General features: G+C 35.2%; 2 protein-coding genes across 2 annotated transcripts; both read left to right on the forward strand.

Moving 5' to 3' along the window:
* Positions 1 to 5447: 5447 nt before the first annotated feature.
* Positions 5448 to 7543, forward strand: LOC103425541 (glycerophosphodiester phosphodiesterase GDPD2-like). Its single transcript, XM_029096056.2, has 8 exons — positions 5448 to 5673; positions 5773 to 5966; positions 6153 to 6212; positions 6304 to 6384; positions 6479 to 6679; positions 6747 to 6842; positions 6923 to 7119; positions 7207 to 7543. The coding sequence occupies exons 1-8, from the start codon at positions 5574 to 5576 to the stop codon at positions 7301 to 7303; spliced, it is 1026 nt and encodes a 341-aa protein (XP_028951889.1). The 5' UTR covers positions 5448 to 5573; the 3' UTR covers positions 7304 to 7543.
* An 11542-nt stretch (positions 7544 to 19085) lies between these two features.
* Positions 19086 to 20842, forward strand: NAC22 (NAC transcription factor 25-like). Its single transcript, NM_001294071.1, is given in 3 exon segments — positions 19086 to 19515; positions 19829 to 20115; positions 20365 to 20842. Coding segments are annotated over 3 exon segments (768 nt in total). The 5' UTR covers positions 19086 to 19334; the 3' UTR covers positions 20665 to 20842.
* The last annotated feature ends 3467 nt before the right edge of the window (positions 20843 to 24309 follow it).

The raw sequence follows: 24309 nt of genomic DNA on the forward strand, positions 1-24309 counted from the left end.
ATTTGATGAAAAACCGCATTTGATGAGCTCACTAATTGCAGCTTGATATAATCACTAGTAGTTCTACCCCTCGACCATCTTGGTGATGAGTGTGATGAGATAAACCCAGTAGTCATTCGCAACAACCTTTATATGTATGCAACTGACATCATAAAAAGTTGTACGACCGAGGGCAAAAATTGCACCGAAGCTCAATGGTGAATAAATGGCCAAGTCTAAATTAATCTTTGTTTTGCAAATAACATGTGATGTTGTTAAGAGTCCACAGATGGACTTGTATTTTATCCACGGTTCCTAGACAAACTCCACCGAATCACAACATCACCGAATGAAAGGGCCAACCCATGTGGAAGCCTACCACTTAAAATGGGTGGCTTTTTCATCAATTTCATGAACCTGTCGTCGTCTTTTTTGCATGCCATCTCTCTTTCTGCCTTATGTGATGGGATATTGTTGGCTATGCATATACATATACAACGAAGTTCGTCGAAATGGTGAAGTGTCGGCAACTGTGGGATTCGACCGAATGCGGTCTATCTGAATGATCAGACCATCAATAATCAAGGATTGAGTAACCACCAAGATTCAGTCAAAAGTGAGATTCAGCGGAGCTATACGGCCAAGGACAATAACAAAATTATCTTCATTTTTCTATCTGACGGTTGAGAGCTATGCTCACTCAACGGCCTTGATTGCCCGAGCTGATAGTGTAAATTTGGGTCTAAACAGTTTCACATGAAATTGGTGCAAGTAATGATTTCGAAAATAATTGGTGAACGAAAAAGGAAACAGAATAGATCATGTTGAAAAATGTTGGATAAAGTATTATGGTCTCTCAGTATTCTCAGTATTACAGTATTACTGTTGACCCTAAAAACTACCAAGCCTACGTGGAGCGCAGGCCAAGTAATCTATGAGCTAACTACGTCATTCGATTGTGTGCGGGGCGTGCCAACTCGTCGGCCGAGGAGTAAAATATGTTGATGTCGCGTTGGGTGCGTTGCTGACTTCTTGATCTTGCGACTGCGGCCGAGGAAGGAACTTGTCTCGGCCTTCAGGTTCTAGAGCCTAAAAACAAGGCTACTAACTTAGCGAAGTTAAATATCAAATTCGGCTTCCAATGTGCCGAATGTAGTAACTTGAAACACCTCACTTCGCCGAGAAGGCTGATGAGATGATCTCGACCAACAAAGATTCGGAAATCCTTCTCGACCGAGACTTGGATAGGTAACCAGTCGGCCTCGACGCAGTGTTGTTTATGCCAACTGAAGATGATGCGAGATCGGCTGATTCTACGGCGACAATGATATTTATGCCAACTGAAGATATCACCGGTTGCCTCCACAATGCTGTTTATGCCAACTGAATATGTGTTGGCGAAAAAGAAAATAAAAAAAATCTCAAAGTTGTTGAGAGGGTTTGCGCAGAGCAGTTTTGTGTGTTCAATTAGAGGTCCCCTAAATGATCCATGACCCCCTGTATTTATAATAGCAGAACACTAGGATTGTCGTCGTAAATAATGGGAATATCTTCTCAAGTATGCATGATCCCTTAACCTTAGAAACCAACTGAGACTTAAACTTCTCGAATTATCCCAAATGGATCTTGTGGCCTTGGTGATTTCCTAGAAACCAACCAAGACTAAACCTCTCGAATTATCCCAAATATCCATCAACCACATGCTGGCTCATAACGCAAAAGTCTATACCAATATGCTAAATCATTTAGCCTACTCAACAAGATAATTACTGCCATCTTTTATCACCACCACGTGTAAAGTCATCTTTCAAGCACATCACCATTTTTACTTATCCCTTATCGTAATTCCATCAACATCGTGATCTTTATCCAACACATGCATTGATTTCCTGATCACCTATTTCACCTCGTTGACCAACCAAAGAAGGTCATCGGATCATTTTTATCCACGCCAACTAACCTTGACCAATATGATCTCATCTTTTACCCCATTGTATTTGCATAAATGCAGGGAAGATAATCTTTTAACCTGCCACGTTAGCTCTCAAACCAATCATCATGTAAGTGTAGCAATTCGAACTGAAATTGATCTCCTTTGCTTCCAAAAATATATTTTATAAGATAATTATTATAATAATCCAATAATAATACCTAGAAAAATATGAAATCCAACGGCCTAGAACCCGCTCATTCAACGGCCTCAATGGCTCAGGCCGATATTGTAAAATCGAGCCCAAACAATTACTCACCCAAAAACTTGGTTGCTTGATGATGTTTGGCTAGCAATGACATCTTACTTTTAATTGTGACCATTGATTGTAAGATTCAGAAATTTCTACACGAGTCTATCATGGAATCAGCAGAAGAGAAGAAAAAGAGGTCAACATCTTACTAAGATTTGATATTAAGATTTCATGGTTGCATTACTGTGAGATGCCCAAAGGCTTCCGTACCATCTTTCTTGGTTGCACCAACCAGATTTCCACATGTTTGTTAGACTTATTTGAGATTGTTTTGGTCCTCTTCGAGCGGGTTGAGTGTCCATTTCACAAAGGCTTTTGTCACGCTTGCCGACGACCCACCCAGGCGGCAGTACGTTCAGTCGTTGTTAACTTCTCGCGTCGTTACCGTCTGAAGCTTGAAAGCCATAATTGCATTGGATTTATTTTGATTCCCACATTAATAAGAGTCCTTTTTTGAGGATTGTGAGACCCCATCGACCTTGCTAAAATAAATCATTTTCTCGAGATAGAGATATGACATCACCACTAGAGTTGTCCTGTTAGATAGGGAAAAAAAAAAATTAAGCCCTTCTTTACCACTTTAGGGAGTTGGGGATTCCTTCCAGCCAAAGGTCTAACCAAAAAGTAGGGAAAGGGAACTCAAAACTAGCTACTGGGATGAAAAAGCATGACAAGAATTCTCAACTTGAGGTGTTAGAAGGTACAAAGAGAGAAAACGCACTACTCCCACTTTTTCCGCAATTTAAAAAAGAAAAAAGAAAGATCTGTCACTTAGTACTACGGTTTAGTGGTATTCTTCTTCACTTATAAGTGAGAGGTCTTAGATTTGATTCTCTCCAAAAGCAAATTTGAACTACATTATTGCTAATTCATTATGAGACTAAGCCCATCCCCTCCCTTTATTATAGATACTATCATTTGTTCCAAAAAAAAATAAAAAAGAAGGATCTACCCCTTCTTTTACTTTGTTTTTAAAAGACGTCCAGCCACCCTTAGTGTGAAGGAGATCGAAATAGGCTAGCTTTCATTTAGCGTATCAATTTATTTTAGTTATGATGATGCAAATGTTTTGAAATGATTTTTTTTTTTTTTGGTATGAAAATGCAAATAATTAAATATACATAATTTTTTACATCTGTAATAGGTGAGCTCCACTATTTAAAAAGAGAAAAATAAATGAAATTCAAAATTTACATCTGTTCTATTGAAGTGAAAATCATATATACATCTTCCGAAAATATAAAATATAGAAACATGGAAAATGTTTGGGTATAGTATGTAATTATGTATGACTACTACGCTTCAGTATTCCAAGGATAAACATTTGTTGGGGAATCAAGGATAAATGGTATGTCCTTATTTTGTTATATTGGAAATCAGTATTCAAATTGATACACTATGGATAAACGTTATTAATCTTTATAGTTTTATAGTGGCGGATTCATGAATTATACCTCAAGGGGTTTTAATGGAAGGGTTCAAAACATTTGTAAGACAGAAATAGCATGCATGGGGCACAAATTTTTTACGAGTTCGGTTGATTTGTGTCAGGTTTCTTTAGCGTGGCACTTCAATACTTCATCGAGTACTTGTTGGACTTGTCGACATTTGACAAGTAGTGTTGCCGAGGTCTGTCAACATTCGTCGAGCCCTAGGCACTTTATCGCACACTTGTTGGTTACCATTGAGTCACGTATCAGACTGTTATAGCTTGGGTCCCTAAAGGACTTTCCAAGGCATTTTTAGTCATCCGTAAGGTTCCCAAATTCAACCAGTCCCTTGCTGAATTTGCCCTTGGTTATTCACTCATTTTTGTTTACATTTTAATGCATACCTTGAATGCATAAATAAACATTTTTAGATCATCTTCAATCCTTGGGTTAAAACCTAAAATTTTTAGCATATAAAATTTAGGTTTTAACCTATAAACAGCTTTTCTGCTTCAACATTTATGGGTTCAAATTTTAGCCCCAGATTATTAAAGAATCCATTTAGGTTAATTTCTTTTTAAAGTAACTTTTTAAAAAGAAAAAAAAATTATGTAGACTATCCTAATTTAATTTTATGAAATTTTTTACCTAAAAATATATAGATTCTGACAAATATTGAAAAATCGCTAACTGACACCATAAAACTTGTGAAATATTATGAAAGAATATGAAACACATAAAAGAATTTTTTTTTTTTTAATCACTTTAGCCATTGAATTCAAATTTTGACCGATATATCTTTTTTTTATTGTTGAATCATATTAGATCTTAGCCATTGGATTCAAAGAATTTATAAATATAAAAAGAAAAAAAAGTCCACATACATGATGGGCCAACTCCACTAACTCGGGAGGAATCCTAAGTTAAATTTGTCTCATAAATAAGTTTTGGGTTAAAACTCATATTTGCCTCAAGGGTTTGAGTAAGTTGGGATAAGTTTATAACTTAAAATTTGAGTTTTACTGCAAATATTAGAGCAAGTGTTAATGTATGTTTAGAACTGTAAGTCTCTTACATTTTATGTACGATTTAACCACAATGAGGATCATTGCTTGAGATCTGGACGAGTCACGACTCACGAACAATCAAACCTTGAACCCTAAACATAGACTAAGAGCCAAGAATATGATCAGCATTGCCTCGTCAGCAGAGAAACGCTAATTAAATTGGAAGGGGATCCTCTCCGGATCCCTTCCATCAAATTCATCCAATCAATCAATACAAGTCCTTAAAATTTGATCCAACGGTTAAAGTTATTATAACTTTTAAAAAGACTCCTTGTTTTTAACCTTTGAATCAAATTTCAAGGGCTTAGATTGATTGATGGGATGGATTTGGTCCGGATCCCTTTCCAATTAAATTTGCCAGTTTGGCAAAATTTTGGATATGCATGGCCAATATAGACTTGGAGCAAAAACACGCAATTCCTAATTAGGCCCAAATAGAAAATACTAAATGAAGTTAAGTTAATTTGTTGTTTGAAAAGTTCAAATTGACCTCACAAATAAGGATATCTCATAAACACGTAAAACGGATATGACAAACGAGATATGAATTAGCATACTCCTTTAGAACAAAAATAATTTAGAAACTTCCGCAAATTTCTCGTTCTTTCAATGAACACAATGAAATATCTCAAAACAAAATTAGCCTGTTTGGAATGGAAGATTCTATCTCTAGTTTCTAACGAGTCAATCACACTATTTTGAAGCTTCTTAAATACCGCTATCACTGTCCAAACATGTCCCAAGCTTCTGTGTTCTTCAAAACCGAGTGCCAATTTTTTCTTAGTGTCCACATTTTTCTTGAATTCCCAAAGTTTGCATTTTTGCAAGTCTGCAAATTTGCAAGATAAAAATCAATGGCTCTGAAGGCCGTTCATGTCTCTGATGTTCCAAACCTCGATCAAGTCACAGAAAATGCTGCCGCATTGGCCGTATATTCGCCGTGGTTGGCTCAAGGTCTCGGCATTTGCAATCGAATTAATTACTTGGAATTCAAGAAACAAAAAAAAAAGAAAGGAATCTGATTTTTGGAATTGGGTTTTTTTGTGTGAATAGGTGTGAAAGATGAGGGTGAAGAAACGAAATGGGGATACAAATGGCCAAAGTTCGTGGTGATGGGACACAGAGGCAGCGGGATGAACATGTTGCAGTCTTCTGACGCAAAACTCAAATCCATCAAAGAGAACTCCATTCTCTCCTTCAATGCCGCCGCTCAGTTCCCGATCGATTTCGTCGAGTTCGACGTTCAGGTGAGCATCATCTTTGTGCTTCTTTTGGTACCCAAAAGAAAACATTTGATCAAAGTCACAAACTTTGTTAAGAGAAACAGACTTTGATTTGAGGGTACTAATTGTTCTGCTTCTTTTTCTTTCTTTTCGTTTCAATTTCTTGGTTTTACAATTAGGGAAAATTGTAAACAAAAGCTATTTTTGTAGGTGACCAAAGATGACTACCCGGTCATTTTTCATGACAACTTTATTGGCGCCGAGGACAAGGTTAGTTCGGAATTGTTATCAAACGGACCCTTGAATTCCTTGATTTTTATTTTCCTGCTGACTATTGATGTTATATGTAATTTTGTTTCAGGGTGTTTTCAAGGAGGAAAGGGTTACAGACATTACTCTGCTAGAATTTCTCTCCTACGGACCCCAGAAAGAGGCCGGAAAGGTATCACAAATGGTTATTTTTTCCGATTCCAAATCGATAAAATGTATGTGGATGTTCTGTTAATAAGTCTATTTTTTCATTCATTCAAATGCAGGTGGGGAGGCCCTTGGTCAGAAAAATAAAAGATGGGAGGATTTTTTACTGGAAGGTAGAACAGGATGACTCCCTATGCACATTGCAAGAGGGGTTCGAGAAAGTTGAGCATTCCAAGGGTTTTAACATTGAATTGAAGTTCGATGATCAGATTGTCTACAAAGAAGAAAAACTCGAACATGTTCTTCAAGTAATCTTGCAGGTAAGGATGCCTAATTTGCTTAGCAGGTTCTATAGGACATAATATGTACTAAGATTTCTTTAAACAGGTGGTGACTAAGTACGCGAAAGATAGACCGATCCTGTTTTCGAGCTTTCAGCCTGATGCTGCATTGCTGATGAGAAAATTGCAGACCACATACCCTGTAAGATCACATTCTAAACTTTCTGTCGAAGCGTATTGAAAATGGTCTACTTTGCTGAACCTGCATTGAATGCAATCCAGGTCTACTTCCTCACTAACGGAGGGTCTGAAATTTACGCCGATGTTCGAAGGAATTCGCTGGAAGAGGCCATGAAGGTGTGTTTGGGAGGTGGTTTGCAAGGAATTGTATCAGAAGTAAAAGCTATCTTGAGAAATCCAAGGGCAGTGACCAAGATTAAACAGGCCAAACTTTGCATTATAACCTATGGACAATTAAAGTAAGCCATCACTTTGGTAAAAGCACTTTTCAGATCAGAAGTACTTATTCAGCTAATAATACGATCATATCCTTTGTGAACTTGCAGCAATGTGCCAGATGCTGTATACATGCAACTTCTCATGGGGGTTGAGGGAGTGATTGTTGACCTTGTCCGAGAGATCACAGAGGCGGTTTCCGACTAGAACTGAACCCGAATTCATGTCAAAGAAGGACAAACTTGGAACTTTTGCAGGAAAGGTTATGCCAGAGAAGATACAACGTTGACGGCCAATTAACGTGGCCAGAACCGGATGACAAATTGTGCATAGAGCAACATTTTACGGACCATACCTTAGTTTTTGTTTTTTGGTTGTATCCAAATGGTTACCCAAATGGAAGATGAGTTTGGAGTTCAAATTTTAATCAACAATAAATTTTTGGAATATATTGTGTACTCAAACGACATAATTAAGTAGATTAGTCCTGCAGGAAAACAAAATGCCAGGCCTTGTTAGCAAATCTGAGGGGTACGTCAACTTGATGGGGAAATCGAGACTTTTGGTGCAAGCTTAATCAACTAAGCTACAATCGCTATACAGTTTTCTTTGAACATGCGTAAAACATAAGTACAACTTGCGAAACTTAACTTCTGATCTAAATAATTTTATTTGCGTAACACATAGTTGTATTCTCAACCTCCGTCTTAATAAATATTAAAGGAAATATTCTTGGCACTTCTTTTGCACTCGATTCTAATAACAATTCTCATATTAGATTTAAAGTTGTAGATTCTAGGTTCAGTGCCTCTTGTTCTTTCAAATATTACAATATAAGAATAATTCCATTTACACACACAAAACCAACCCTCGTTAATAGAGCTAAGATAGATCATTATATGTTAACAAATGTACCGATTTTGTATGTCTAGACCCTAAATAATCGTACTCTACGGTTTAAAAAAATTATCCTATAATCCCTATAAAATGGAACAAAGTTAAAAGTGACGAAGTACTTTGCTTCTAAAACAAGAATACAAATACCCTCTTAAATTCTTGGAATGAGGTCTAAAAAAGACGCAACTTTACAATGGAGAGATATTTATGTGCCCCCAGAACACGAGGTGGTACGCCACATGTTAGTACACTATTGGTGAAATTTTTTTTTTCAAGTGAATTCCAATTATATAATTACATGTAATGTCCTACTCATGTTTCGAATACATTTAAAAATCTTTCTTTACAATGAGGGTAATCCACACATCATCAAGTGGGCCAGTTTGTTGACACGCCCAAAGACACCCATCTTTTTGTTAGCATTTGATGGGCCTTTTGAGGAGGAGAGGAAGTTTCTCTCTAGCGTGCACTGCAAAGCATTTGATTCCAAAGTTGGCAGTTCTGGAAAAGTACTTATTCAAAGAAAGAAAAGTACGGTTTGTGTACGTTGTGTGATACGTACAAGCATTAAAAAAATTTAAAATTTAAAATTTTAAAAAAAAATTAAAAAAAAAAAAAAAAAAACAAGTAGAAAAGTCAGTACAACAACATGATATAGGATTAGTACCATCATCATCTCATTAACTTTGTTCAACGTTTATATAATTGTATCGTAATCATTTGTACATTAACAAGATAGCTAAAAATCAACCCAAAAAAGGAAAATATAACTTGTACTTTGAAAATCCATGCACAAGGCTTCTGATCGGCAAATTTCAACATCGTCACGAGAACAGTAAATTCTTCTACCTCTATTAATTTTAGGCCTACGATAATTCTAATCACACGCAAAATCTAACTTAGATTCGAGCTACCCTATTGAGCTATATTCATGCGTTCAAGACATCAATTCAACAACTACTTGTATACAAAGAATGTCTGTTGTTGGTTAAACCAAATCCAACCCTGAGCTAAATGTTATTTTTTAGGTTTTATTCCCCCTGGTCAAATTTCAACATCGTCACAAGAACAGTAAATTCTTCTACCTTTATTTTTTCAGGCCTGTGATAATTCTAATCACAAGCAAAATCTAACTTAGATTCGAGCTTACCCTATTGAGCTATATTCATGTGTTCAAGACATCAATTCGACGACTAATTGTATACTAAGAATGTATGTTGTTGGTTAGATCAAACCCAATCCTGAGCTAAATGCTATTCCCCCCCCCCCCCCAAAAAAAATCAACCCAACTCATGCTAAATGTGTGGGCTAAAAGCTAAAAGCCAAATTCCCCACAGGATTTAGTCCAGAGGGCACCACTAGCGGGACCCCACCCACATGGGGCTGTCTCACATGATTTATTGAATCTAACGGTTGAGATCGAATATAATCAAATTTAACGGTAATAAAAAGATCTAACGGCCCAAATTTAAATCCAACGGCTAAAATAATTAAAAAAATTATTTAACTCAAAATTCATCGAAATTTAGTGATTTTCAATATTTATCGGAATTTAAATATTTTTAGGTTAAAATGTTTATAAAATTAAATTATGATAGTGTACATAATTTTATTTTATTTTTTTAAATACTTTAAAAGAAAAAATTAGGCTAAATTTATTCTTTATAATCTCATGCTAAAAAATTTAGACCTAAATTATTGGAGCAGAAAACCTGCTTTTGGGGCTAAAACCTAAATTTTATGGGCTAAAATTTTAAGTTTTAGCCGAAAGTTGAAGATGGTCTTATGTCCTGTTTGCGTAAGTGAAGAAAGACAGCTATTAATTTTATAATCAGGTAGTGTTCTTTTCCATTAATCTGAGGCTTACATATGTGTCTTTGCAGACATTAATCTGATGGATTGCTTGCTTCAGGTTGGTTGACAATTATATTTTAGCTGGAAATTGAAGAAAATGAGGTCAGTCTATCACTGCATGCGCAGTGCATGTGGGCATCTACGTCAACAACATAAACAATAATTTGGTCAACTTTGAAACCAATGGCAACTTTTTAATTTTTTAACCCTTAACCCTTAACCCTTAATTTGTTCTAGAAATTCGACTCCCGTTGGATATTTTATTTACTTGTTGATGCATCACATTCACCTATATTATTTTCACTCAAACATGGTTACAATATTTGGTTTATATATTATATAAAGGATTAAATATCAAAATGATCTTTGTGTTTTACTCTATCGATCAATTTAGTCCCTATGTATTCAATTTGGTCAAATTGGTCCCTGTGTTTACATTCGTTAGTCAATTCAAGACAATCCGTTAAAAGACAGCTACAATTGACATGTCCTAAATCGCATAGTACTCAAGTGAATTGAATGAGGCGACAATTTTTAAGGGTAGGCATCGTATCTGTTTAATGAGTATACATAAAATTATATTTTTGTCCTCTCACATGTTTGGCATATGTCAATTTTAATGGTCCTTTAACGGATTGTATTGAATCGGCTAAGGATGTAAACACATGGACCAATTTGACCAAATTGAAAACACATGGACTAAATTGGCCAATAGAGTAAAATACAGGAACCACTTTGACATTGAAGCCTTATATAAAAGATGGCCATATAGAGTAATTTATAATTACTAAATACACAGGAGTATTCAAGCACTAATCATTTAATTATATATAGTAATATATGACACGAAGATAATTAATCATTTGTACTTGATTCACAGAGTAAACTCATGATTATAATCGTTTATTTTTTAGGTACTCATTCATAAATCTTCCTTGTAAAAATTCATTCAAATTGAAATCGTCTAGCTCTTTAATTATTATTGTAAATGTTCCATTGTTTGTAAACAACATTGTGTTGTGTTCCTCTGTTTATTAGGTCACAATTAGATAACTATACGTCTTCTCATTTCAATGAAATGTTATAAAGATGATCTTTAAGTAGAAGCCTAAAGCCATGGTTGGTTTAGATTATGAAAACTAATTAATGTGGAGCAAGCCTGACGAACGGTTAATACATATTAAATTACTAATTAATCAGTGCTAGAGTAAATATACAAAATATATTTGTGTGTCAGTTGTCCATGTTACAAGCGATTGTTTGGAAATATTTTAAATAGCATGATATGACATCACTCATCCATTTTCTTCTGGGACAAAACTACATATTAATTATCAAGTTCATTGAACTCCACAAAACCCTAAAATGTATATTATAAACTTGTAAGTTGTGACAAATATGAAAGTGTCTGTCGTTGTAAAGAGACACTCTTAGAAAATGGGAAATGATGCCCTACGAAGAAGAAGAGCACAAATAATACTTAAATCATTGACATAAAAGGGGAGTGAGCACTATTTTCTTCTTCCCCGTCAAACTGCACTTCTACTTGGTGGTGAGCGGTAATCTCTCTTTCCAGCTAATAATTAAACCTTAATATAATCTGTTGCTTATACTGCTTAATTGTCAATCATTCTTTAATTATGCTATTGGGCCTTTAAAAAGCTACTTTGCTTACCAAGATGAACACTTCATTGGCAACACTTCTTTATTATAACATGAGGCATGCAGCACCTTGGGTCCAATTAGACCAGTCAATGCCATTGTCCCATAAGTACCCATACCAATCCATTCATATTATAACGTGCACCTTGGGTAAAATTAGATCAGCCAATGTCATCTTCCCATAGGTACTCATACCAATTCATCCATATTATAACGTGTACCTTGGGTACAATTAGACCCATCAATGCCACGTCCTATAAGTACTCTAACCAATTCATTCATATTATAACATACATCTATTCATTAGTACTTTAACTTGGTCTATAACATATTTTAACATTACCGTCTATATATATAATAAAATGAACCTAGAATAATGAATATCATGCGACAAAAAAATCGAGAGTAGGGTTCTCCCCCCCTATAATCCCCTCCTATTTGAACTGTCAAGATTAAACGACGTCACGATCCTATAAAGCAAAAAAGAGGTGATAATTTGGAGTTGAGAGAACTGTACTTTATAAAATCGTGCAAATATTCTCTAAATTCACGTGTCATAAGAGCTGTTTTTCTTTCCAAGTAACCCTATTTATTGGCTTCTCCAACTCAAATTTCAAAAGATGGTTTATGCCTAACTCATTATTCATGGCATGGTCTCATTATTCATGGCATGGTGAATATATATATATGCAGTGTATGTTGGCCATTAGGATGCTTGTAATGGGGGGCAACCCCGAGAAGATGAATTTCCCAATAAAAGTAAAAGGAGTGAGGCAAAGAGGAAGAAAAACCAAGCCAAGTAGCCAACCCCCAAGACCCAAAATTAAAAAATTAAAAAGAATTAAATTGAAAGATTATTAGAGTAATGGAAAATATGATTGGGTTGAAGAAGGAGGAAGGAAGCAGAGAAAGGCATTTTCCACTGAACAACATATTTTACTCAAAAAAAACAATAATTGCAGCCTTAGACGTTTCTCTCTTTTCTCCTTAAAACTCTATTCGACACCCACACGCAACCTCCTTTGACCCTCACTCTACACAAAAACAAAACCTAATATTAATTAATTTAATAGTTTAAAAAATAGATAACAAATAAAAAATCACAGCCGCATTTCGGCTTACGAAATCCAGCTCCAACTATTCCTTCCATATATTTTTTTATAATTTATTTTTACAAGTTGGCTGAGAAGAACATTTTTTTTTTCATTTTCTTGTGATATTCCCTTTTTTATTTAATACTTTCTTTTTACAAAAAGCTCCCTTTTTATTTTATAATTCGGTCGACAAAATTGTTTAATTTTTGTGATGAAAGGGTTGCCCTTCTCCCTACGCAGGCTTTTCTTTCATTTGTCAATGTTTGATGCTCCGGTTAACTACAATCTCAACCGGCCCACGTTGTCCCCACTCCAGTTTTTATAATTCCAAAACTACCCTGAAGAGTCCGGTTTACTACAGAATAATATGATGCACTTGTTTGGCAAATTGAATGACTAGTTAGACATTATTTTGAACATTTGCATGGTGAGAGTAGTTTTATTCTTATACGAAGTATTACTATAGCGAGATTTTACTGTAATAAGCGCAAAAAATTGATTTACTTCTATTTTAGAGTGTCAATATGTCTACCCTTGTATCTTATTTCCTCACCCGCTTCTTATTCAAAATTGTATTTACAAGTTTACCCCTTACAAAATGCCATATAAAGACCTAGAAGCAATCCAAAGTGCAAGCTACGGAGAATTATGATAATTTTCAATATTGATATAAAAACCGAGAAACTGTTAAACCGAACAAAATCAGATGAAAAAAAACTTGTAAGAAACCAAGTTGACCAAAACCGTTTAAACTTGGACTGGAACTGAACTGAACCAAACCAAACCGAATTAAAATAGTTTTGGTTTCGGCTTCTAATTCTCAAGAACCGTAAGAACTGCACCAAACTGTCTATATTTTTTTTTTTAAATCTAATTCTATAGTCCTTGTTTTATATGCCCAAACTAAAAATCTATATAAAAAATTCTCAAGCCCAAAAGCCAAAACCTTGGTAATTATCTCACCTCATCCATTCAACTATAGCCGTGGGTTCACATTCCAATTTCCATCCCACTCTCTCCTCTCTTCTTTTCCTCATTTATCTTTATGCATTATGTACACTTTAATTTCGTTTTAGGATGTACACTTTGGTCTTGATCTGAGGCTTTCTATCATTTGATTTATATATATGTAAATTTTCTATCTTCTAGTCACAAATCTTATAGATCTAGTAGTGGGACTCAAACTTACTTGAATTTGTGGTTGAAATACGTGTTTGGAATTGAAAGTAGAAGATTCAAAACAAAAATATATATATATATATACACTCACAATTTTGGTAGAACCGTAAACCGGCATAAACTGAAGCATATGGTTTTAGTAATAAATTTAAGCGGAACCGCACCGAACCGTTGATATTTTTCAATTCTAATTCCGATTCGAAGGTGAAATCAGGCCGAACCAGACCTTGTCCACCCTTAAGTGCAGTCCTATATGTATAGAAAAAAAAAAAAAAAAAAAAACCTTTAAACAGGCAAACAACTGTCCTATAGAGAGACCCATGAGTGCTTCAATCCAGGTTTTGCATAGGCAGAGGCAATACTGAAAGAGTGGGGGCAAATAGAAGACGGCAACGAGAAGCAGAACCAGATTGTGTGCTTGAATGTGAAGGTCATTTTGGGAACAACAATAGTGGGAAAATAATGTTTTCACTTTTTAATTTTTAGCAGTGAGTAAGATAATAAAGTCTGTGAAAAAAAAAATGTGAATGGATCTAGTAGCTCTTTTGTTTTATATCGAAAGAAGTTTATTATTGTAGTAGAAGAAGGAAGAAAACCATAGGACTAGAATCTGCGGGTGGAAGGAGAGGATTGTCTTTTCAAGAAAAGAGATTGTTTAGATGATTTCTCCTAAAATTTCCATCTGATCGAAAATAGTGAGACAATAAGATTGAGGAAATCTTGAAATGGGGCATTGCTTGAAGGTGGCATTTTTGTCAGTTACCCTAAATCCGACGTGGGTGCCCGTCGTCTTGGAGGCAAGTAGGTCCCTGAACTTTATTCCCTCACCCACCCCACCACGAGCCATAACATCATCATAATTACTATAACACCCTTGTCATACTCAACCAAAATTTTCCTTTTTCCCTAATCACAAAAAGATGAGACGTACATATATATGACTTTATTGGTATTGTTTTTAAGATGATTAAAGTGCTTTTAAAAAAAAATTAGATTCCAAAAACACTGAAAATGCTTTCTGCAAGAAGCATTGCACTAGTTATATACTTCATGTAGAAATCACTTCAAGCACTTTTTCAAAATTCATATGTATATTTATCAAAAATTGATTTCAAAAGTGCTTTCACGATTTTAAAAGTACTATCAAACAATCTCGTATTTGTACGAAATATTCAAATTAGCTTACACGCATCCCTATGCGTGAAACCTACAATCCCATAAAAACAAATATTGGTCCCCATTTAATTTTGACTAAAATTTTGTAAAGGGGAATAAAAAGAAATGAATATTTGGAAATTAATTGATTTTCTGCCAAATATTCCATGCGTGATATGATTCTTTATATATATATATATATATATATATAATTGTTTTATAATTCAATTATTTATGGTTTGATCTATTTTGGCAAGTAACTTAGGTGGCTGAAGATATTATGCCATTCTTATATTCTTCATGTTTAATTGTCCAACCAAATACATACAACTTTCTTTTATTCCACCTATTTTAAGTTAAGATGTCAAAAGATTATGAGCCTTGATGTTAGTATCTCAAATTTTGTGGCCAAAGACCTAAAAATGCTTTGGATAGAAAATGCGATTATGAGATAGAGGTTAAGGCAAAAATGATAGAGGAAGACCTAAGAAGACTTATAAGAGACTCTAAAAAAGAAATGAAGTACTTGAAGATAACGGAAGATTTGACGCAAAATCGACGCACTGACGATTTAGGATTCATACAACCGACTCACTTAGTATTATAAGACTTTGTTGTTATTGTATTTGATATAATTGAATCCATGCTTAATGAAAATTAACAATTATAAACAACCTAATAAGATCTTTGATAGAAACTTGAAAGAAAAAAATGAAGCCAAAATCTTATGATGGATTTTATATGGAATAACATCAACAGTATTTGGTTATTACGTAACCAAAGAGATTGTTAAAAGAGTTACACTTTTAACTTTTAAGTACTCATTGAAGTTTTGGCTAACCTTTTTATGTTTTTTGTCGGAAGTATTTGGCTAACCTTAAATAAATAGATTACTGTCATTTAATATTATAGTTTAATGATTTTATTATTATTTATAATTTAGAAATTTTATATTCGATTGAACAACGAGTTCTAATTCAATTTATTGTGAATAGTTCATTTTCTTAACCCAAATCGCAGGCGTTTTAGTGAATCTATATTGTTGTATAAAAGATAGAAAAAATTAATATAATTATCTTTTATTTTTTGCCATGGTACTAAACATTTGAAAAGGCTAATGATATATATATATATATATATATATATAATTTTTTAACAAATAATATTATCTACAGGGGAAGGGATGAGCTTAACCTCACAATATGTTAGAAATAATGTGGTTCAAATTCATTTTTGATGAGAATCGAACTTAAAACCTATTTACAAATGAAAATGAATAAGTAGGCTAATAATATTAAATTTGATATAAACAGATATTTTTAATTGTGTAAGACACAACTAACAAAGAATATTGTAAATAAAACAAAACTGCCTAGAAATAAGTACATGAAAGCCTAATATTCTCATTCCCCCTTATGTACTTGGTAAGCGCCTCTTCACGTCGGATCAAACATATATTTTTAGCTTATGAAGCATCCGATAAATAAGAAGGATATCTGAACCTTCTTCAAATAATTACGTTTTATGAGGATTAAAAAAAGAAATTGGTAAAATTTTCCTTGTTTTCGACACCATGGATATCGAAAAGTAAAGTCAAATGTTTTCTCGTCGGAAAAAAAAAACTATTAAGAAGCAGGTAAGAAAGGCTCCCTCTCTCCCACTCTGCGGTCATGTATAAAGCCCTTCCGCCCATTATTGATCTTCATTTAAGCGAGCAGATTGAAAGTTGTTGAGGTAATAGCAAAAGTAAGTAGGGAAGCAGAAGCAAGAGGTCTTCAAATAACTTTTGTATAATAAAATTTCTAGGTTGCATTTCGTTAGTCTCTAAGGCAAAGTCTTGCTTAATCATTCATAGACCATTTCTTCTTTCTTTAACCGATCATATCTGATCTATAGCTAGTAGCAACATGAGAAAATGGTCCAAAATAGTCAATTTTTTTTTCTAAGTTGCAAATTTAAAGGGGCGGATGAATCAAGTATGGCCTCTAAAAACATACGATAATCAGCTTTTTAGTAACATTTTTCTTTCCCGCCGATGTCGTCAATGGTTCACTTCCTTGAATGAAAGAAAAAAAACTACAAAAATAAAAGCCTAATATTCTCATTTCTCAACAAATTTAGGCAGTTTTGTTTTTGTTGGTTCTTTAATATTCCAAAAAGAAAAAGAAACCGCAGACATAAATATTCCGTAGTCCGACCTTTTGTTTACCCGGCAAATGGCACCATAACTAAATGTTGATGACAGAGGCTACAACCGTAATTTCACCCAATGACTTTTAAGGCTTTTGGTCCAGTACAGCTGTCAGCATGACATAACGTGACTTCATCCTTACAGGGCCGTAACCTTTTGCTGCCTGCAACTATTACCCTCGGAGTATGATTTTTTTTCTTCCTATTCTCATCTCATTCCCTCTGACCAGATTCTCTCATGAGCAATTCCCTAGGGATTCTAGGGATCTCGCAATCTTGTCCGTTCATTTTATATCGTGTGGTCAGTTTTCGTTAAATACTATTCATATTTAAATTTTAAATAATTTCTGACCGCACGATATACGATGAACGGACATGATTGCGGGATTCCTAGGATCCCTAGGGAATTGCTCAGGAGAGGATCCTTGTCCATTCCCTCTCATTCTTTTACATATTATTTTTTGTCTTATTATCTTTATAAAAAAATCAATATAAGATATTGACGTGACTCAATCATAACCATTCAAATAAAAGAAAAAGAAAAGGGAAAAAAATTATGAGGAGAGAGAATCCTCCTCCAATGCCGTCTGCCTTTCGTACCAGAACTTGGCCTTTGCTCATCAGACTTCGGTACAAAGACCATAATACCCTTTGAGCATTTCCTCTGTCAATTGTACGGAAAATCTACCTACAACGAGGGTGTTATTCTAGCAGTATTCTAAATTAATCATGCACCGATATCAAATTTTATATATAACAATGTGTTACTGGTTTGAAATACTGCTATTATTACAATAGCATATATGAAAAACTACTTGTATATGTGTCAATAAACATTTATTTTTCTGAGTTTAATAAGTTAACTTAATAATTGTGTTAAAATGTGGATTTGAGATAAGGTATGCTACTTCTAAGACTCGCTCCTACGTTTATATGTGTCTGATGGTGATTTGGAGATAATATATGTTACTTTTAAGCCTCATTTAAACTTTCAAGTATGCCAAATAAATGAATGAAGACATGATTCTCAGGTAATCATAGAATGAGTTTACTTGTTTCTATACGAAGCCTAATCAAGTAATCACAACTGAGAGTGAAATATCTCGTCCATCTTTTGTTGAACGGTAGGGTAGACGTTGCAATGTCAGGAAGTAGAGATTAGCTTTCCTGCATCTCATTGCAAGTAAAGAGCCATGCATTGCCTATTCCCTAAATTCTATGAAAGAAACCTACTTAAAATAGCGTTGCTAATGTTGCGGTATCCCAAACCGATTAGGGATTGACTTGTATGTAAGATTTCCTATGTAGCAATATGTGATTGCATTGGAGTAAAATTACAATGACGTCTCCATAAAATTACTCGCTAGTCAATCACAAAATTGGCATATATGCGAAAACAGTTTTTTTTTTGGTGATTCTAAGAAGTTACTTTTACAAATATGTCTTAAAATAAACTATTACAACTAAGAAGCAATCAACGTACACAATGTGATTGTTTTGTGAGAGGACCAAAATGCACCTCCCCACCGTCCAAAAAATATACAAGTTTGCAACATGAAGGGTAAGGATTAAAATGGCAATTTAGGTAAGCGATAAAACAAAACCATACTCTTATCAAAATTTGAGATTTGGAAGGCAGGGAAGAAACCCAAAAGGGCTTTGACAGCTTCGGTTATTTCCACACACAAAGGTCGAACACTAAAAGAAGAAAGTCTTCCTCTCTCTCTCTCTCAAAGGATTTTGGGTTTCCTTTAGTTGGCAAAAACTTTAACCTTTTCGCAGAGCCCTCTACGTTTTGTTAAAATTGTGTCCAAGGAAAAGGAGATTGAGTCTTGTTTACGCCAAATGGGTGTCCTCTTCTCTCTCTCTTTTTCTCGCTCCTCGCCTTGTCTCTAACACCCATTACTATAAAACAAGCCACACTTTCTCACCTTGAAACTCACCACCATTAATCTCTCCACACTTTTATTTCCGTTAGGACTCTTCGTTCCTTCTTGTTCTTGTTCCCTCTTGTTCTTGTCCAATCTCCTCGTTTGTTTATATTATCCAACCCTCCAACGGACTATAAGACCCTGTCATGACTGTGTTTGCTCAGGATTAGATTTCTGAGTTGGGATTGGACTAAAAGGCTTTAGCTTTTTCAGTTCATTGGACTTTCTCGGACTAAAAGGCTTTAGCTTTTTCAGTTCATTGGGATTTTCTCGGACATGGAGAGGATTAATTTTGTGAAGAATGGTGTGCTGAGATTGCCTCCCGGTTTTCGATTCCACCCGACGGACGAGGAGCTTGTTCTACAGTACTTGCGGCGCAAGGTTTACTCCTGCCCCTTGCCTGCCTCCATCATCCCGGAGGTTGATGTCTGTAAGGCCGACCCTTGGGATTTGCCAGGTTGGTTTTTCACTTTTCCGTACAATTCACTTCTTCCGTTTGAAGTGATTGGTTTTTTTTTTTTCAAATTTTGATTTGGTTTGACCAAACTACAATGCCAAATGCCTACCAATCAAAACCCAAATCGTGTTTTAGACGGAAATGGTATCGAATCTCCCATTTTTCGGCTTCTGCACTCGTTCTGTGAGTGCGGAAATCGTTAAGTAATCAGTTTGGAGCGCAGATGGCTTGAAATGGAGCTCGAAAATCGCTACTATAAAGAAATTAGATGGAGAATTGAAAGACTCAATTGGTTTGTTTTGTTTTGGTTTAGGTGATTGTGCGCAAGAGAGGTACTTCTTCAGCACTAGGGAGGCCAAGTACCCCAATGGGAACCGATCGAACAGAGCGACGAGCTCTGGTTACTGGAAGGCGACCGGATTGGACAAGCAGATTGTGACTTGCAGGGGCGGCCAAGTCGTGGGGATGAAGAAAACTCTGGTTTTTTATAGAGGAAAGCCTCCCCATGGCACTAGGACCGATTGGATTATGCACGAATACCGCTTTGTTTTGCCCGAAAATCCGGCCTCCATTGCCCCACCGGAAAAGAATGCAACCCAAGTGAGCTTCTTGTTCTATTTAGTGTTAATTCAATGAGATTAGCAGTTTATTTTCTCATAAGATCCCAGCGGAGGCTTAAAAGTCATCCTTGGTCACATCTTTTATGATTGAAGCTAGAACGGTATCTGATTATCTTCGAGTCCCCAACTTAAACTCCCAATTCTGAAGAACCCCATTTGAGATATTTCTTCAATTGTGCTCTCCAAACCACAAAGAACACATTTTTATTTTACTATTTTGTTGTTGCAGAGCCCTGTGGTGCCAATGGACGACTGGGTTCTTTGCCGCATATTTTTTAAGAAAAGGGGAGGCAAAAATGAGGAGCAGCAAGTTCAACAGCCCTCCTGCGATGTTCGAAAACCCAAGAACTCGAGGCCTGTTTTCTACGATTTCATGACGAAAGACAGGGCAAATTTGAGCCTTGCACCTTGTTCTTCCTCCTCAGGGTCGAGTGGAATCACAGATGTGGTTTCTAGTGAGCAAGTAGACAATGATCACGAAGAAAGCAGTAGTTCCAATAGTTTAGGTTTAATTAGAAGAAAACAGTAGCAGTTTAAATTAATTAATTTAAAATCCGCTTAAATTAGTTCGGTTATGTTCCAGTAATTGGGCTCGTTGCTCTGTCAGAATAAACATCTGAGAAAAATCCAAGTTTAGGAAGAAAATCGGCAAGTAACTTGTAGTCGGAAATTTGGAGAGTAATGGATGGTTTTTATAATTTATGTAATCAAATCCCACATTTTATAATATCTGATGTATTTACATTCTATTTCCATTTGTTTGGACCCGATTTCAGCACTAACAGTTGCACGCTCGCATATTAACCATTCTCCGTTCTCTCCATATGTTTGAATGGTTGGAACGATTTCAGATAATTATATAATCCAAAAATTCCAGAATGCTCGGTAGTATGAGATACTCTTCAGATATCAAAAAAAAATCCTTGTAATCTGAACGTGTTCTTCTGCGTATCACGCAGCAGAATTTCTTTATAGAAAGGCATGATATTTTCAAGGAATAAGTGTTGAAAAGTGATCCAAAGAGGAGTAAAAAGCAAAGTGAAAGTGTAAAAAATGTAACGTGAAATTTTCTAAAGGGAGTCTTTAGATTTGGGGAGGAGCAGAAGAATTTAGAATAATTTTTATCTCTGCAAAGATCGTCACCTTCGCACGAGGTTCCATTTCTCCGTTTGTGGAAAGTTCAAATTCACACTCAAAAGGAACCCAATTCCGAAACTTTGTTTTCAGATGGTTCGAAATCGAATCTCCAAGAATCAAATTCCAAGCCGGCTCTCTCCCTCTCCCTCTCTCTCACAAATCTTCAAATGCACTCCAATCTGCATCATGGAAGATTAAACCCCGGAATCTTATTCCCAAGAAACAGACATTCTGACCTAGATTTTCCACAAACATTTGTTGCAATTTTGTACTATTTTATTGTCTTACAATAAAAGGGGCCTTACAGGAGAAAAACTTGTGCAGAGCAGCCGGGGATCGCTATAGGGTTCCACTCGGCTCCACTAATCTCGTCTAGTGTGAGAGCTGTCACGGTGGCAAATCCTACCGAAATTTCTCTTCATTTGTAGGGCATATCTCGAAAGACACAAGACCTATTGTATTTTGGTTTCAAAACTTTATGCTAATTTCATTCAATATGAACACTAATCTAATCAGATAGTTTTACCGAAATTTTTCTTGTACGAATGCAGGTTTGGTGATGTAGGGAAACAGGGCCAACTAAATTTTGAATCTAAATGACCGGTTGGTGAAAGGAGAGAAGCGACTAAAAATACAGTGGAATGTTTGCTTAGCAGGGACCAGCGCTGCAAATTGAAAAGAAAAATGGGATTTGGCCAGTTGGGAGAGGGTCCCAAGTTTTGAAAACGGATCCGTCCCATCAATCAGACACTTTAAATTTCCTAAAAGCACATGATTTCTTGCGCATTTATTCCCGCTAGTTTACGTAAACGATACCTCTTATTCTTAATCCAAACAGAGTTATAACTCTGATAGACAACAAATTAGCCCAGATTAGGGGAAAGATTGTCCCACTAGAGTGAGCATTCTCGTTGGATTTTCTTTTTGAGGATATTGGAGATCCTCTAATCACATTTGTTCATCGTATATTATGCGACTAGTTTTTGTCAGGTACTGTTTATATTCAATTTTAAATAAAAAAATTTATAATAATTTTTGACCGCACGATGTACGATGAATAGATGTGATTAAAGGATCTCCATAATCCTCACAAAAAGAGGATCCGGTGAGAATCCACCTGAGTCCCACTGGCATCTACCCTGCTGTTTCTGCTTGGGATACGTTTCAGCAATCCAAGCCTACAATTGGTTGGTTTAAGCTTGTTTGGTATAATCAAAATATTCCCAAGATGAGCTTCATTATTTGGTTGTCTATTAAATGCAAGCTTTCTACTATGGATATAATTTTAACTTTTGCTCTGTCGACTCCTGTCATTTGTGTACTCTGCTATAGTGTTACGGAGTCCCATTGCCACCTCTTCTTTGAGTGTCCTTTTACCGATGGTATTTGGTCTTTGGTGCTATTCAAGTGCGGTGTCTCTTGGCTAAGGCTTCCTTGGCCTCTTTTTGTCATGTGGTCTACTAGTCGTTGCAAGGGAAAATCTTTATCTTCGATAGTTTTGAAGTTAAGTCTTGTTGTTACAGTGTATTATGTTTGGAGGGAACAGAACAACTATAGATTCAAGAACTCATGTCAACCCGCTACAGTGGTTCTCAACTCAATTAAGTCCACCATTAGACTTCGATTGAGTTCTTTGAAAATCACTAATTCCGCTGCTAATGACTCTACTTTACGTGAATGGAATATAACTATGAATAGTTAGTGTTTTTTTGCTGCTTTGATGTCTATTTTCTTTTAACTGCAGCTCTTTGTTGCGTGTTTGTTTTTTCAAATACTCTTTGCTGCTTGTACTTTTTTTTTTCTCATCAATATATTTTATTTACCAAAAAAAAAACATTGACTTGCATTAGTTTTTGATAATTTTATCATTAATTAGTTCCTAATCATTACTTAATACAAATTATATTTACCGCATGTTTTGCACACCTGTCGCTCATGCAAGAGCCACGAGCCTGATGTAGTTGATTCCGTCACCAGTAGAATATTATTGGCCCAAAAAAAATCATCAGTAAAATATTATGGATGCCATGGACACAAAGTACACACACAACTCATCATAGGATCCCTCGTCATAATAAGTAATGATAATCAAATTGAGATAGCGGGTATCGTAGCTTGTCATCAATTTTTTTAAGGAAATTTTAACAAAAAACATCAAGTACTGTTCACTTTAACGAAAAATCATATTTTTACACTAAAAAGTCAATCCTGGTACTATTCACTTTACCCTTTATTTTGTCCTTATCATTAAAACTCAAAGTTTTCAAGCCCTTTTCATTAGTTTTCTTTTTTTTTTAAGTAAAAAATAAAAAATTTAGATGATAGATCTGTGACATTATTTTTTTACACAATTTTTTACACTAAGAATCAACTAATATAATAGATGGAGCATATCGTCTTAATTGTTGAAAAAAGAAATTTGTGCTTGAAATATTTTTTATAATATACCTCATACAAAGGTATAGCCTCAAACGTTTGAAAAATGTTGTGAGGTGTTCGAAAATGGTTGAAGTAGTTGAATAGGAGGATCATTAATACTATAGCTCTTTGTAAATTTACCAAAGACGAAAATGATTTATTTGATATTATGGATGATTGGTTATGGAGGGACCACTTCGTTTTTGCAGGTTGGTTTCGGCTCGTACTCTTTTCCTGTGCCTATTTCGTTTTATGGGATTGGTTCATAGGTACAACTTTTATAACTTCATGGTACACTCATAGATTAGCAAGTTCATATTTGAAATGTTGTAACTTCTTAACCACGCGGCAGTTTTCACTCTGGCTAATAATTACAATTTACAACGTCTTCAAGAAAGAGTCATGTCACTATCAAAACTCTTTTAAACTGTTATGTTGTACTAAGAGGAAGAAGTGGAGCGTAAATACAATATCTAACCAAAGTTATTAAAAATTCTTAATTTAGGAATCATCTAGAAGTATAAACCCCTTACGCATCTAATTTTCTATTTGAAAATACAAAGAGGGATCTAAAACGAGCTTTTAACTCTTCGAATTTAGCTTCTTTCATTGAAGTTGA

Source organism: Malus domestica, chromosome 16, assembly GCF_042453785.1.
Source record: "Malus domestica chromosome 16, GDT2T_hap1".
Lineage (NCBI taxonomy): Eukaryota > Viridiplantae > Streptophyta > Magnoliopsida > Rosales > Rosaceae > Malus > Malus domestica.

Excerpts from the sequence above, each read along its gene's own strand:
- LOC103425541 (XM_029096056.2), top strand. The coding sequence starts at position 5,574 with ATGGCTCTGAAGGCCGTTCATGTCTCTGATGTTCCAAACCTCGATCAA. Across the intron at positions 5,967-6,152 it reads TCGTCGAGTTCGACGTTCAG|GTGACCAAAGATGACTACCC; the intron begins GTGAGCATCATC and ends CTATTTTTGTAG. Across the intron at positions 7,120-7,206 it reads ATAACCTATGGACAATTAAA|CAATGTGCCAGATGCTGTAT; the intron begins GTAAGCCATCAC and ends GTGAACTTGCAG.